Source organism: Miscanthus floridulus, chromosome 10, assembly GCF_019320115.1.
Source record: "Miscanthus floridulus cultivar M001 chromosome 10, ASM1932011v1, whole genome shotgun sequence".
Classification (NCBI taxonomy): Eukaryota; Viridiplantae; Streptophyta; class Magnoliopsida; order Poales; family Poaceae; genus Miscanthus; species Miscanthus floridulus.
The window spans coordinates 109,450,414-109,466,133 of record NC_089589.1 but is presented as its reverse complement, the minus strand read 5'-3'; the positions used below and the strand labels follow the sequence as shown (position 1 = coordinate 109,466,133).

At 46.9% G+C, this 15,720-nt stretch overlaps 1 protein-coding gene across 1 annotated transcript; it reads right to left on the bottom strand.

Moving 5' to 3' along the window:
- Nucleotides 1-280: 280 nt before the first annotated feature.
- On the bottom strand, nucleotides 281-5,802 carry LOC136485301 (wheatwin-2-like). Its single transcript, XM_066482211.1, has 2 exons — nucleotides 5,604-5,802; nucleotides 281-451 (listed from the first exon to the last, which is right to left on the bottom strand). The coding sequence occupies exons 1-2, from the start codon at nucleotides 5,790-5,792 to the stop codon at nucleotides 284-286; spliced, it is 357 nt and encodes a 118-aa protein (XP_066338308.1). The 5' UTR covers nucleotides 5,793-5,802; the 3' UTR covers nucleotides 281-283.
- Between the last annotated feature and the right edge of the window lie 9,918 nt (nucleotides 5,803-15,720).

Below are 15,720 nucleotides of genomic sequence, written 5' to 3'. Positions count from 1 at the left end.
TTAAAAACATGGTTGTTAATTTCCCGCTTGAGTTGAAGAATCTGTTATGTATTTTTATGTATTCAATTCAACACGAGATATAAGAAATAAAAAAAACATACTTTTATTTATGGTGTAGTTTCATTTATTTTGTACTATAGTACTACATTGGTTACAGTGGTCTGCATCCGCAGCTGCAGGCTTCTGACCTTCCATGCATCTTATTCCACAACACCGCACCTCTCTGATACGCTCCTCCACCGGCTGCACGCATAGTTCATCATCATGGTGCCCTCGATATATCTCAGCAGCCTACAAACTGGTAGTCGACGTCGAGGTGGCCCATCTGGTAGCCGCGGCCGTCGGTGTCAATCTTCTTGAACACCGTCTCGAAGTCGAGGTCGAGGCCGCCGTTGCTGCACTGGTCCACTATCCTCGCCGTCGTCGACGCACCCGTCCCGCGGTTCGTCACCTGCGTACATGCATGCTCGCCGTCAACCTTTTAATTTACTGAAGCAAAAACTGCCTGTACCACTACTGGATTCAGGTTCTTTGCCGAGTGCCTGAGGCACTCGGCAAAGGCTATATTGCACTCGGCAAAGCCTTTGCCGAGTGTGGCACTCGGCAAAGCACACACGGCAAAAAATTGATCGGCAAAGCACTCTTTGCCGAGTGTATTTTATCGGGCACTTGGCAAAGGCTTTGCCGAGTGCCCCGGAAACACTCGGCAAAGAAAAGCGACCGTCACGGCGCCGGTTCCGTTGACGGTCACTTTGCCGAGTGTCAACCCTGCCGGCACTCGGCAAAGATTTTTTTAATTTTTTTTTAAAACTTTCTTTGCCGAGTGCCAACACGTGAGGCACTCGGCAAAGAGCTTCTATTTTTTTTTGAGAATTTTCTTTGCCGAGTGCCAAACCTCCATGCACTCGGCAAAGCCTTTTTTTTAAAAAAATTCTTTGCCGAGCGCCAACCCGGAAGGCACTCGGCAAAGAGCTTTTATTTTTTTTTTTGAAAATTTTCTTTGCCGAGTGCCAAGCCTCCAGGCACTCGGCAAAGATTTTTTATTTTTTTTTAAAAAATTATTTGCCGAGCGTCAACCCGGCAGGCACTCGGCAAAGAGCTTTTATTTTTTTGGAAATTTTCTTTGCCGAGTGCCACCACTCCAGGCACTCGGCAAAGTTTTTTTTTTTTAAACTCTTTGCCGAGTGCCAACACGGAAGGCACTCGGCCAAGTTTAAATTTTTTTTTAAAATTTCTTTGCCGAGTGTTATAGTCATAGCACTCGGCAAAGCTGGAAAATCTGTTTTCTGGTCGCCCATTTTGCCAGCTTTGCCGAGTGTTTTGACCATTGCGCTCGGCAAAGGGGTCCTTTGCCGAGTGCAACACTCGGCAAAGTGACCCAAAACGGCAAATAATTTTTTTTTTGCGTTCCATCATGACAAATACATTCATACAAACATATATCACATATATATCTTATCCATCACATATATATCTCATCCATCGCATATATATCTCATCCATCACATATATATCTCATCCATCCACACATCCATCCGCCCATAACACATCCATCACAATATGTAATAATAAGTGCTCAAGTCCATCCAAATAAGTTTACAAGTTCATCAAAGTCCACAAGTGCATCACAAGTCCATCACCAAGTGAACAACAAATGTAAAAAATACAACATGCACTCATCTCGGCCACTGCGACTGTGGTGAAGGCCCAGGTGCATCATTCGTAGGTGCATGAGGTGGATTATTCGAACCACCGTCAGATGGAGACTGCACAAAGGAGAAAAGATTGCATGTGAGACAAAATTATTTTGATAGCTAATCTAGGACGATAGAGGCCATACAAGCAAAGCACAAGTGAAAGTAAAAAACTTTGATACTCACAGGAGTAGCTGCAGCTGCAGGACGCGGAGGCGGAGGTGGAACCAACAGCCCAGGTGGCAGAGACAAGCCCATACGTTGCCCAAGCCCTTGTAGGAAATCCGTAATGTCCATCAGCCTCTACGCCTAGGCCTGCCGCTCGGCCCGCTCGGCCTCCAACTGGGCCCCCAGCTCCTGACGTTCCTTCATTTCTTGTTCTAGCCGGGCCTGCAATATTTCACTCCAATGTTTCAGTAATGCAAAGCTAATTAAGGTGTGTAAAGATCAATGTATGACGAGTAAAACAGGAATAACCTCGAGTGCGTCGACCCGGTGCTGTGCAGCGGTCGGCCGTGTGCGAATGGCCGGGCTCTCGCTCGTGCTCCGTGCTCGGATCTGGGAGAGAGAGGGAGTAGAGGCCGTGTCGATGACGCCGTCGCCAAGCCAGAACTGTCCATGCTTCTTGCCTTGCCCCGCCCTCATGACGGCCTCTCCATCGAAGTCCTGGGTGCTCGGATCGTGGTCTGCCCCATGGAGCGACCTCGCCACCTCAGTGTACTCACTGATGCGAGAGTGGACGCTCGGGTTCGTGTATGCCTCGGGCGGGTCCTCCAGGTTGAAGGAGACATCGGACGTCGCCTTACCCTTGTGGGCCATACACCATGCCTGGAAGTCCGAGCAAGCCTGGCCACTATGTGACGCCGACTGCGAGAAAGACAGCACGATGATTAGAAATCAGACAGAACTGAGCGTGACAATAGATAAATCAATTCGCATACCCATGCTTGTTTGTATCCGGCGAGGTTGCGGCTGCCTTGATGGTGTGCTGGACCTTGCATCAGTAAATGACGGTCCCGGGTATCCCTGTGCATCTTGAGGTACTCCTCCGTGAACCACCTGTCCACCATCATCGCCCAACACTCGGGATACGCTTGGCACCACCAGGGAATCACCTACACGTCATCAAGTATTGGATATATAAGAAGATCAAATTAAACCAACTTAATCTCAAATCGAATCAATGTTGATGTTCTTCATTTACCTCAAGGTACTGCTCCCGGGTCAGCTGCATCTCTCTTGCGTCTTTCTTGGTTTTCCTCTCTCCAAGCTTCGACCCGTAGTAGGTTACGATGGCCTGGATGCGCGCCTCGTGATGCATGTCGGTGACGAGTTTTTTACAGGCTTTGGTAGTCGCCTGCTCCGCCCTGGCCTCAAATCCCTCCTCGCATCTGTAATAAGTCTGCATACAAAAGCGATGTATCGATTCATTATTTCAAGAAAAGTCTAATGAATGCGACGTATTGAGCAATGTTGTGCAAGGGAGACTTACCCAAAACTCTGCCTTCACCCGCGCCGCCTTGTTGGGGTACTCCGCATCGGAGGCGACGACGTAGTGGTCAAACGAGTAGGCCGGCTCCGTCTTCAATGCGTACGTGACAATGCCGGGGAAGTGCTGCCTGCACAGAAGACCCAGGATGCCGTTGACTAGCCGTGCGCTACCACCCGACACAACCACCCAGTTCCTGCACGAGTAATTAAGAAAAATTATTAGTTTTTTTCATCATATCATATGAAGTAGTGGTGATAACATATACAGTTACTTACTTTTGTCCTTCGGGGCGAATCAGTGGGCATTGGTGACGAAGCGGAACCTGTGGGAGACTCGCGGGACCTCGCAAGTAGACACTCGAAGAGGAGTTGGAGGAAGCAGAACCCGTGCCTGCCGCCTCCCCCTCCTCCTCCTCCTCCTCCTCCTCCTCCTCCGTCTGCCGAACCAACTCCTCGTCTGACTCGTCCACGGGCGCCACCTCCTCCTGTGGCTGGCGGTCCTCCTCACGTGGCGTGGGAGGAGACGGCCCCCTCCTGCGGCTAGCGGTCCTCCTCCTCCTGTTCGATCCCTCTGCCGCCCCCTCCGCCCCCTCCTGCGACCGGCGTTGTCTTTGGTAAATCGAGTTCACAGACCTATGACGGTCGCCCGCCATCTTTGTTCAATCACCTGCAATAAAAAAGAAAAACAAGACATAATTAGAAATAGGTGCAAAAATAAACAAAACATAATTACAAAAAATATAGTATTACATGTATTAGAAATATATGCAAAAATGAACAAAACATAATTACAAAAAACATAGTATTACATGTATTAGAAATAATCTTCATGATTGAAATTAGCTGGATCATAGGTCTCGTCATCACTATCAACATTGTCCAACTCATCAACACTATCCGAAGGAGGAATGTTGTCTTCATTGTCATTGCCGAAATGTAATCGCTCAAGCATTTGTATATCCTTCAGATTTCGCACCTCGTCTCCAGCGTCCTCGTCATCATCCCTTTCATTATCTACTTCCATTCCTATCTCTTCGGTTAAGTCTATGTCAAACCTCCCTTGTAGCCCCTCTTCTTGATAGAACTCTCCATCATATGTGTTTGGGTTGAAGTTATAATCTTCATCGTTTGGGACAGGTAGTTTACCGTGTGGCGATACATTGTGCACAATAGACCAACCCTTAAGATGCTCGGCGTCTTTGCACGCGTATGACGTATAATAAACCTGGACGGCCTGTTGAGCCACAATGTAGACATCTTTTCCTGGATAGACGGAATCCTGGTTTGTAAGCATCGTACGTGACAACGTGCACGAAATCTTCTGAAATTTTTATCATAGCCTCCACATATGATATCACGACATCTCAACATGTTTCATGATTTTTGGACTTCGTTTGCATTTTATAGAATTTATAAACACTTCACACGCAATTTCGCGGACATGTTTCGTGAACGAGATAACCGAAATTTCGGGTCCGTTCCTGGATACGGCCTCTCATAATACACACTAACATGACTATCAATTTTCGAATCATTAAACTCCATTATTCGTACCACGTGCAGTTCAAATTTCTAATTTCCAGAAAAATTCAAGTAAACGAAATAAAGTAACTAAATATAACAAAAAGCCACAAAAAAATCTCCAAATTGTAACTAGGAGTTCCTGGTGCTTTAAAAAGGCTGCACAAAAAAATTGGAGGCCAAAAACAAAAAAACAAAAAAACTTTGCCGAGTGCCGGGGCATGGCACTCGGCAAAGGGTGTCTTTGCCGAGTGCCAGCCGTCAGGCACTCGGCAAAGAATGTTTTAATTTTTTTTTAAATTTTGCTCTTTGCCGAGTGCATACACAGGAGCACTCGGCAAAGAAATAATTAAAAAAAATTTAAATCTTTGCCGAGTGCCGTCCAGGGAGCACTCGGCAAAGTATTTTAAAAATAAAAAATTTTTCTTTGCCGAGCGCCAGATCGGAGACGCTCGGCAAAGAATTTAAAAAAAATAAAAAAAAATCTTTGCCGAGCGCCAGATCTGGGGCACTCGGCAAAGAAATTAAAAAAAAAATCTTTGCCGAGTGCCTAACCGCAGGCGCTCGGCAAAGAAGGACGTGGCACGGCGCCGTTTCACGGGCAGCCTATGCCGAGTGTATAGATTTTGCCGAGAGTTTGGCGCTCGGCAAAGAAGTCCTTTGCCGAGTGCCTGTGTTTGCCGAGTGCCCGGCGCTCGGCAAAGAAATCTTTGCCGAGTGCAATTCTTTGCCGAGTGCTGCACTCGGCAAAGAAGATCTTTACCGAGTGTCCGATTTTTGACACTCGGCAAAGAAATTTACACTCGGCAAAGTCTCTGTTTCCAGTAGTGTACCCGACGTATGCTCACAGCTCACAGCCCACAGGCGCTGAAGAATCAGCAGCATCTATCTTCTTACCCGGATACACTTGCCGCAGGCGGCCTGACCCTTAGGTCCCGAGGGGCCGCAGAAGGCGGTCCAGCCGTACTGCTGCCGCCACAACGTCGCCCGCACGTTGGATGCCTGCTGCGCGGCGGCCGCAGCCGCGGCGGCGCAGAGGAGGGTGGCCACCGTGAGCGCCCGCGCGCCGGTGATCATCGCCGCCATGGCTAGCTTGCCTTCTGAGATAGATATATATCTCCTTGTACCAATGCAACTTGACGTCGGATGCAACAAAAGTAGTGGCACGTACACGATCGCTGTCCTCAGTGATGATGGTGTGTTCAAGTTATGGTGGTGGGGGTATGGATCTTCTAGCTCGATCGATCTCAGGGGCTTTGTATATATAGTGTGACTGGGAGCCGGACAATGTAGACTCCTGCTTGAGCTTTGAAGCCGAGCAACTCAGCACATCAAACACACACGTTGATGGCTTACGTGTATACGTTACGCTGCTAGAGGCTAGCCTCGATCAGCAGCCTTATCCAAAGCTAGCTAGCTTCTCATCGATCGATCGCCATGTTCCAACGACGATGCTGACCTATGCGCGTGAGAGTCGGGCGTGAGAGCTTCCAAATTGCCGCTGAACCCTCGCTTGCATGCGCGTGTTGTCTCTTGTCTGATACTGCCCACATCCCCAGCTAGCTAGCAAGCACCGGGGCGCCGACTCAAAACGTGAAATTTTTGTATTTTGGTCTCTTTTGAAAATAATTTTTAGAAAAATACCTACGCCAAAACATTTTCTGAAAATAGATCATTTTTAGGCGTCTTAGCACATGACGCCGAGATATGAGGCTCGGCGTCGAGTGACACGACGCCGAGGTATTGCCACGTCACGGACGACCGGGGTCGTCGGCGACACGGTGGCGCGTGGGGTCCCAGACGTCGGCGTCGTGGCAGCCAACGCCAAGGGCCCAACCTCGGCGCGGCTGGACAGCGCGCTGAGCTATTGGCACCATCCGGAGCGCGGCCCAGGCAGCCCAACAACGCACGGTGGCCCAGTAGCTCGGCGTTGGGTCACTTAACGCCGAGCCTCCAGACCTCGGCGCGGCCCGACTCAACACTGAGGTCTGGTCCCTTGAGGCCGAGGCCCCCTTCTTCTTCTTCCCTCCCCTCCTCCTTTCCCCCACGGCTCCCAAATTCTGAAGACCGCCGGCTCCCAAATCCCCCACGGCCCCCACGAAACTCTAACCCCCAAATACGACTCTAGGTGCCCGGATCTTATCTCCCGAAGCTTCCTCGAGGTAATGGTCCCTCTCCTCCTCCAATCTATCCGCGTAGATGTGCTTGCATTGTCTCTAATCATATGGAATCATGGGTGTATGGTGTTTTGGTATATTTGTGTTTGCATTTGCAAAATGTATGGCTTAGGATGATTGAGTGCATTGTTGTTTAACTGTTTTATGTGCTGAACATGTTAGGTTAGTTTGGTTTCTAGTTATTTTGGTCATTAGGGTTCTTTGTTTATTGTAGGTGTTATTAGGGTTAGTTATTTGTTGGTCATTAGGGTTAGTATGTATTTTATTTATTTGTTGGCTATTACATTTCAATTTTTATGACCAAGGCGTTTTGCTAAGGTACTCCTCTTTCCCCTCTTTTATTTCATCCATTTAGATTCGTTTGTTTTTGAACTTGGCATTATAGGTTTGGTTCATGTTTATGTCATTCGTGCAATGTATGGTGGTTCAAATGATTGAATGACCTAAATGTATGGTTGTTGCTGTTGTTGTTGTATATGTTATGGTTTATAATCATTAAGTTAAATTTTGTGTTTGTTGGGATTCAAATGTGCTTAGGGTTTGTAATGAAAAGCTTATTTGGAAGGTATGGTGATTTAGTGTTAGTAGCTTTACATTCGTTGCAAGGTACTTTGGATTGATTTTTTTTTCTACGTAATGTTAGGATGCCAAGGCGTGGTAAAGCTCGTATTCCAAGGTAATCCCAATGTTTATTCATTATCTGTGCAACAAATAGAAAACCCTAGGTTTAGGTTTGGTTCTCCGTTAATATGACTAAATTCTTTCAATTGTAGCTATGGTCGTCAGAGGGCAAATCCCTATGACCTAAAGCCTCTCCCTGAAGGTGTTCCTCGACCAATGTGCTTTTATGGTGATCCTTGCAAGGTAGACATCTCTGAAGATGAGGAAACATATAGACAGAGGTACTAGATGTGTCCCAATTATGCATGGGAACCTACAAAGCAACAGCGCCGTGCATCGTTTGTGAGGAATTTTTATTGTGTGTTAATTAATTTTCTTGTGATATTAAGTATTGCTTATTTATTTATTTTGTAATAATTTGTTTTTCTTGCAGACCGTTCCACCATTGTGTGACTTTGAGCAGTGGATTGACACTGAGATCAAGGAGTCGGACAAGTAGCATCTAGAAGGACTGAAGGAGTGGGATGCGGAGGTTAAGGAGAGGTTTGAGCAGAGACGCAGACTGGAGGCTATAGAAAAGGAGCATAAGGAAGAGGAGGAAAGGAGGCGTGTTGCTGCGTACAGGGCGGAGAGGGAGAAGAAGCTTGAGCGTGTGCGCCGAGCGAAGGCAGCGATGGAGGAGAATCCCGATGCCCAGAGGAAGAGAAAGTGGCCTCGCTGCACTCAGTAGGTATTTGGTTTATTCACGAGCGATGTCGTGTAGCCCTGGACTTTTTTTACTATGTTGTAATGCACTATGCTTTTATTTCAGATGGTCTTATGCCCTGTACTTCATTAACTATCCTAAGACTGTAGTGCTACTATTTGTATCACTGAAAAGGCTACTTGTGCTGTTGCAGTCACTGAAAGGGCTACAAGTACTATTGCAGTCAATGAAAAGTCTATTTGAAAACTCACTGAAAAGCCTAGATTCGTTTACTGTTGTATCCGTATACGCAGTGAATTAATATCAGAGTGATGTACTGTATTTAGATGAAGTGACAAAACACAGGTGTAGCCTTTTCAGATGAAATGACCGGTCATGGTTGTAGGCTTTTCAGATGAAGCATCTAGCCTTTGCAGATTCAATAAATGAGTACGCACACAAGTTTTTTGTCAAGTAGCATTCATGGTGAACCTGCCTTCATCTCTATATATAGTGGTCCATGTCTTGCTCCACATCCACACAACTTGTTTTCTGGTTTAGTTTTAGGAAATGTCGAGCGGAGGTTCCTCGAGTGGAAAGGGTTTCGACGGAGGGAGAGGAAAGGGGGTGAGGAAGGGACCTCCGATTGCGTGGGAGGGTTCTCTGGGTCCTGATTCTTTTGAAGAACCAATAGAGGAATTTCCTTTGGAGAGAAAGAGTGACTTCACCTGTGAGAGACCTCTTAGATCATACGACAAGCGCATTGAAGATTGGCCAAAATGCCGCCACGGTTTGGATTGCATTGTACAGATGTACAACGACTGTGATGGTGGAGGCCGTCGTTTCTTCAGATGCCCGTGAGGATTTGTATTTCCTTTGAACTCTCTCCTTTTTTAGATTTGCATTTGGTTTCTAGTAGTACTTATTGGTAGATGGGTTTTTAGGATTCAAGCTGTCCAGATAACTGTGGCTTCACTAGATGGGTCGACCCTCCTCCTATCTATCTCCATCAATAGTACATCACATATCTACAGGGACGCATCTTTGACCTAGAGTATGGCCCTGGAAGTGGTAACAGGGACAAGTCGGACGACGACTATAGCAATGATGCAGAGGAGGCACTATGCAATAATCTGTACTGCGAGTGCCCATGCCATAAGAAGGACGGGCCTCCTTCTCCACCGCCATCGCCACCGCCACCACCTCCGTCAACTGGAGGATACTATGGGGAAGGCGCAACTCAGTTCAATATGTGGGAGCATTATTAGGACCAACCTTTGTTAGTCAATCCGAATGTGGAATGCTTGTATGAGTTGTTCTTTTCAATCTCCTAAGGCATGCTAGGTTTAGTTTGCAACATGCCATTGTTAGTTTTCATGTGAGTGTGTACCCTTTGCAATGTTTGTATCACTTGTTTCTTTCAATCCCCTAAGGCATGCTAGGTTTAGTTTGCGACATGCCATTGTTAGTTTTGATGTGAGTGTAATCGTTGTGCATTCGCTATTTCATAAATTGTAGTTTACGTACCTCTAAGTTTCATGTACTATGGTTGATTCCCAAACTGAAAAAAAGATTTGACTCTCTAAAAATAGGGGATTGAAATCGAACCAACATTCAGTTTTTCCTACAGGAACAAACATAAATATAGCATATCTACTCTTATTAGTATAACTCGTTTTAGTAGAAGAGGAATCGTTGAGAAAGATTTTTCATTTGAATCATGCAAATAGGATTGCAAACCAAAGGTTTACAAGACCTCTGTCTTTAATACTTTATTCTTTCTATTTTATGATTCATAGGCTCGGCGTCAAGTCGGACAACGCCGAGATAGAAGGCTCGATGGTGAGTCGGCCCATGCCAACCCTAGGGTTTGGCTCGGCCGTTTGCGAGTTGGGCTGAGGCTTGGCGTCGAGTTGGCCCACGCCAACCCTAGGGTTTGGCTCGGCCGTTTGCGGGCTGAGGCTCGACGTCGAGTCAGCCCACGCCAACCCTAGCACCAGGTTTGGGCCAAACCTCGGCGCTTAGTCGACCCACGCCAAGGTTAATGGCTCGGCGTCAATTTACGGCACGCCGAGGTTGGGCACCTCGGCGCTTCGAGGCAAAGGAATCCAGTATGCACCAGTGGTCAGCGTCAAATGACTAAACGCCGAGGTGCCCACCCTCGGCGTGTGTTCAATTGACGTCTTGCTCCTGGGTTCACCAAAATATATCATCTCTTCTTTGATTTGGTTCACCGTGGATCACATTTTCATTCCAGAAATAAAGTATAGCTTTTCTTAAATTAAATATCATGGTGGATACGCCGAGCTTGGGGTTCACCAAAAAACATAATACACAGAATACACAGAATTTCACATAACAAATGACCACACCGACATACACATTCATTCAACATCCATACATACATAAGGTCCAACACATTCAACATCCAACATAGTCCAACACATTCAACATCCAACATAGTCCATACATATGCTTCATCAATAAACCAACATAGTCCAAACATAGTACAAGGTCCATACATAGTGCATTACATAAGGTCCAATGCATACATAGTCCATGCACAAAATATAGCATATGAAGTCTTTGGATCTTTTATCGCTCCTTGTATCTTAACGTGGACGGCGAGCGTAACGCTTTCCCCTCCCAAACGGATAGGTACCTAGAGTGTACCTGTCCACTGGTCTGAGCATCCTCTGTGGACGTCTAGAACCGGAGGGGTCTTGAGTTCCTTGGGGTGCATCTCCAAGCTGGGACATGCCAATCTCATCATACTCATGATCATAGTACTCTCCCTGTCCTTCATCATCTTCATCATCATAATGACCATGTCCTTGACCACCCTCTGCACTAGTTGCTGCACCATGTGAAGAAGAAGTCCTGCCACCATGTGCATCATGTGAAGATGAAGTCCCTCCAACATGTGTAGTAGAAGGTCCAGCACCAAGCTGTTGTGGGACTGCCACATCCAGGGAACGTCTACATCCAAGGCGTGCAGCTACCTTTCGGAGGCGATGCATGGCACGCTGCATTTTTGAAAGCACTATTAGTAAGTGGGGTTGGTCGCAAAACTATATAAAGATGTAACATCAACTGAATGAGAGGAGACTACCTGAATGTGCTGTCGTAACATGGAGGCCTCATCAGGATCGCCCACAGGAATCATCAATGCCCTTCCTTGCTTGGCCACTGTCCTCATTATCTCCGTGCTCTATGCAACAAAAACAAGAATTTAAGTCTCCATGACAGCAAAGACCTCATAGATGGAAATAGTTGTATCACTTACAGCTCTGGCTAACGCAGGGGCGATCTCAACTTGCCTGCCTTCTCGGGTAGCTTGGTCATATGGGTTGTTGCCCTCATCCTCGCTCGCAATGTCAGCAATGTCTTGCTCCGTCCAAGCGGGCCTCAATTGAAGCCTTGTTCGTTGACCAAACCAAACAAGGTAATCATCGAATGCCTTGTCACGATGGACGGCGTGGATGCCCATGTTGTTTTGCTCCATCAACATCCACTCATCAATGTAGCGCTGGTGCTCTAGCTGCCAGTTGGTGATCTTCTTATTTTTTTGTCTGCTGAACCTGCAAATTTTACACCATAGCAGGAATATGAAGGCCTACTCAATGATTCATTCATGTGAAACGAACAAAATATTGCATGTTACGTACTTGTGGAGCGGCCAACCGATAGAGAAATCATCGGGCGGAGAAGGCTGCAGCCTACCAAACTGTCGTGCTACACGGTGAGGGAGATGGTACTCCACTGCATAGAAACAAATAAGGGGGTCCTCATCGTCCAGACGTCCATGTCTGCCATGCACAAGGAGCTCAAGTTGAGATCCGTGACTTGCCTCCGCCGATATGGGTGCCATTGAACCTGTACACAACGTCATCATTAACTGTTCGACGCTCAATTTGTGCACATATCCTCGATTAGGCCAAAAGGGTGGGAAACTTACATGCTGTGGCAAAAGGGTGTCCAGCTCGTTGGTGAAGCTGATGTACGCGTGGCGTGACATGTGGTAAGTTCCATGGGCTCGCTCATAGAGGTGTGCCACGGTAGGGGTGACAACTGCATCTCCTTGAGGAAACCAAGGTTGTGGGGGATCAAGCTGATGCGGTCTCCCAACTGGAAGCCTCTCCCACATCCAAATCTGCAAAAAAGAGTGGAAACTTGAATGTTAATCACTTTTGTTAAGAAAAAACATTGAATTGTAGTGGAAACTTGTACAACTTTGCTTTATTACCTGCAACAGTGTGATGCACCCTGACATTGTAGCGTGCGCGCCTCCAGGACGGCAGCATGCCTCGCAAAGCTGATGGTACAGGAAGGCAAGTATAGCCGAGCCCCAACTCCTATTGCCGGTATTCTCCCAGTTCCCAAGGCACGGGATGTACATCCAGGACGCCGTGTCTCCAGTGCCGTCAGGGAAGAGAACCGTACCAAACATGTGCAGGACGTAGGCCCGACAGTAGTATGTCACGGTCTGGGCGTCTATGTTGGGTGGGCACTCCCGAAACTGCTAACGGAGCCACCTCAGGGACACCCCACTGCTGCGCCGTTTCTTGCTAGCCTCAACTGCCGCTAGGGGCCGTCCCAAGAAGTGCTCAACCTGCTGTTGCCATCCTTTAGACTCCGTGTCTCCTGTCACTGGGAATCCTCAGATTTTTACTCCAAGGATCATGGCAACGTCCTCGAGAGTGACCGTCATCTCCCCGCATGGTAGGTGAAAGCTGTGTGTTTCTAGACGCCACCGATCTATCAACGCTGTCAGCGCCGCTGGGTTGAAAGGTGGCGTGCCTCGACGACAAACACGAGCAACGGTAGCAAGGTTCGCCGGCTTCAGGAGGGACGTGTACCTCTCGTCGTAGACCATGGTCGTAGAGGCCTCATGTGTCATTGGCCTCAACACATTCAAAACCTACAAAAAAAAAGAGAAGCATGAAAAAGTATTAGTTCATGTCACTTTATAAAGAGCATGGACTATAGACCAAAAGATGAACAATGCACCGTTTCATACGAATTGCTGAATATACCTCTCCGTTCTCGATCCTTCGAGCCCGGTGGTGCTCATCGAACCTTGGATCAAGAAGGGGGAACCAATCCATCCTGCAACATAAGCAATGCCAAAGCATTAGTATAAGTTAAAGCATGTGTATGTGGTACAAAGTAACATAAAAATAAAAAAACAAAAGTAAACTAATGTACTATTACACAAAGCAATTCAAGTAGCTAGCTTGGTGGATACCTGTTGTCTAAGTAGTTCAGGACATTTTCTCTTATTGTGGCCCGGCTTATGGCAACTAGAGCAACGACTCTTTTGGGTGTCCTCTACAAAATGTCTCCCAACCTTACTCGTGGTTAATCTACCTTTCGTGGCTCGGTCCATGTCCATCCTGAACCGCTTCCGCCGCCTAGGTCCTCTACTCTTCTAGAGTAAACCAAGATCAACCACATACTTGAGGCCATCATAAGTAGGCCATTGACTCTCGTCAAGAAATGGCTTGAACTGAGGATTCCAGGTGCTCATTAGGTTCCTCAAAGAGAACTCTATGACCATACGGGGAGGAACCTCAGTGTCAACACGTCTAAGGCGACAGGCTGTAATCATGTGGGAGCAAGGCCTATGGTATATGATCGGTTTTCCACACGTACACTTGTTCTCATTGATCACTACTTTATGTTTTCGAGCACCCTGGTCTTCACCACCAATGTTAGTTCCACTACCCTCTAGAATCTCATATCCATGGTTGATCGGATCGAAACATGAACCCTTCTGTCGTTTAGACTTTTTCTTTGAGAAAGCTAGTTCCTGAGATGCTAAAAGTGGCCAAGCTTTGCCTGCTATCCATAGAGACCTCGCATGCTTCTTCCTTGAAACGAACCAAGAATTCAACTTGTAGAAGGTGAATAAGGCAATAGCAGTCACAGGCAGACCACGACAACCTCTTAGAAGGCTATTGAACATCTCTGCCATGTTACTAGTCATGAAGCCCCATCTCCAACCACCGGTGTCATATGCAAGTGACCACTTATCCTTCGACGCCATCAACTCGCTCAAGAATTGCCTGCCATCAACATTTGTGGCTAACTTCAGGGCATCTAACTTGTCTTTGAATAATTGAACCTCTCGCTGCCTGCAAACCTCCTCAAATAATTTGAAGTTGTCCTTTGTGTGATCACGCCTTATAAGATTCTGAGCAAGGTGTCTGGTGCACCACCGGTGATGTATTTGGCCGTAACTAGGAATCTCTTGTTCTACGGCATTCAGAATACCAGCATGCCTATCGGATATCACACAAACATCACGTCCCAGACCAATTACCACTTGTCTTACTAGCCTAAGAAACCAACACCAACTATCCGTGTCCTCCTTCCGAACAATCACAAAGGCCAATGGCATAAGCTGGTCTTCTGCATCTGTCCCAATACAAATAAGCATTGTGCCTTCAAATTTCCCTATAAGAAAGGTCCCGTCAATTGAGACGACGGGCCTGCAATGCTTGAATGCTTCGATGCTCTGCCCGAACGCCCAAAACGCCCTTCCAAATACCTAGCTACCATTCCTTGTTTCACCCTCCTTAGGTAAATACTCGAAGTGCATCCCAGGATTTATAGCCCTCATTGCGTTCAACATTACAGGAAGGCGCTCATAAGCTTCTTCCCAATTTCCAAATATTATTTCCAGTGCACGCTGCTTTGCCTTCCATGCTTTCCCATACTTGACATATTAATTGTACCGTTGGAAGATGATCTCAACCAACGTAGACACCATAATGGTTGGCATATGCTTCACCACGGGGCATAACTACCTTGCAATGAACCTAGAATTGAGCTGCAGATGGTTCTCTTCTGCCTCAGCAGTGGCACAAACATGTGGTTACTTCACTGAGGTAATCTTCCATTTGCCTGCCTTCGTCTTCCTAGCACATACTCTCCAACCACACTGTTGTTCTTCACAAGCAACACTGTACCTCTTCTCCTTGAATGAATTGATGACCCTAAAAGGTCGGTTGTGTACAATGGAGTACTCTTGCAACCATGATTTCAATTCATCCATGGTAGCAAACAATATGCCCTTCCGTATGATGAGGCAACCGCTAACATCAGACACAGTTGTATCACTTGGCCCACCATCAGCTACTGCCCTATGACCATGGCTAAGGTCCTCGAAATCACCAACTAGTGGATCTCTCCAAGGCAAGACCCTAGACAATATCTCTATTTTCCTAAAATTGAGACGACCAACAGGGCGATCGTCATCAGAGTCTTCGGCTATCTCCTCTACGAAGGATTCATCATCTACAGCTATCTCCATGTCAAAACAGTTCGTAGCCCTAGCATCACCAAAGTCTTCTTCACCACTGAGATCATCTTCATCGCTGAGCTCATCCTCAATAGAAAAGTCTCCGCTAGCGTCGTCCAAACCTTCTTCTGCATCACCAATTACATAATCATCATCCTCTTCATCACTATCATGATTGCCCTCACCATTAGCAACCGGATTCTCTTCCTCATCTCCACTGTAGCC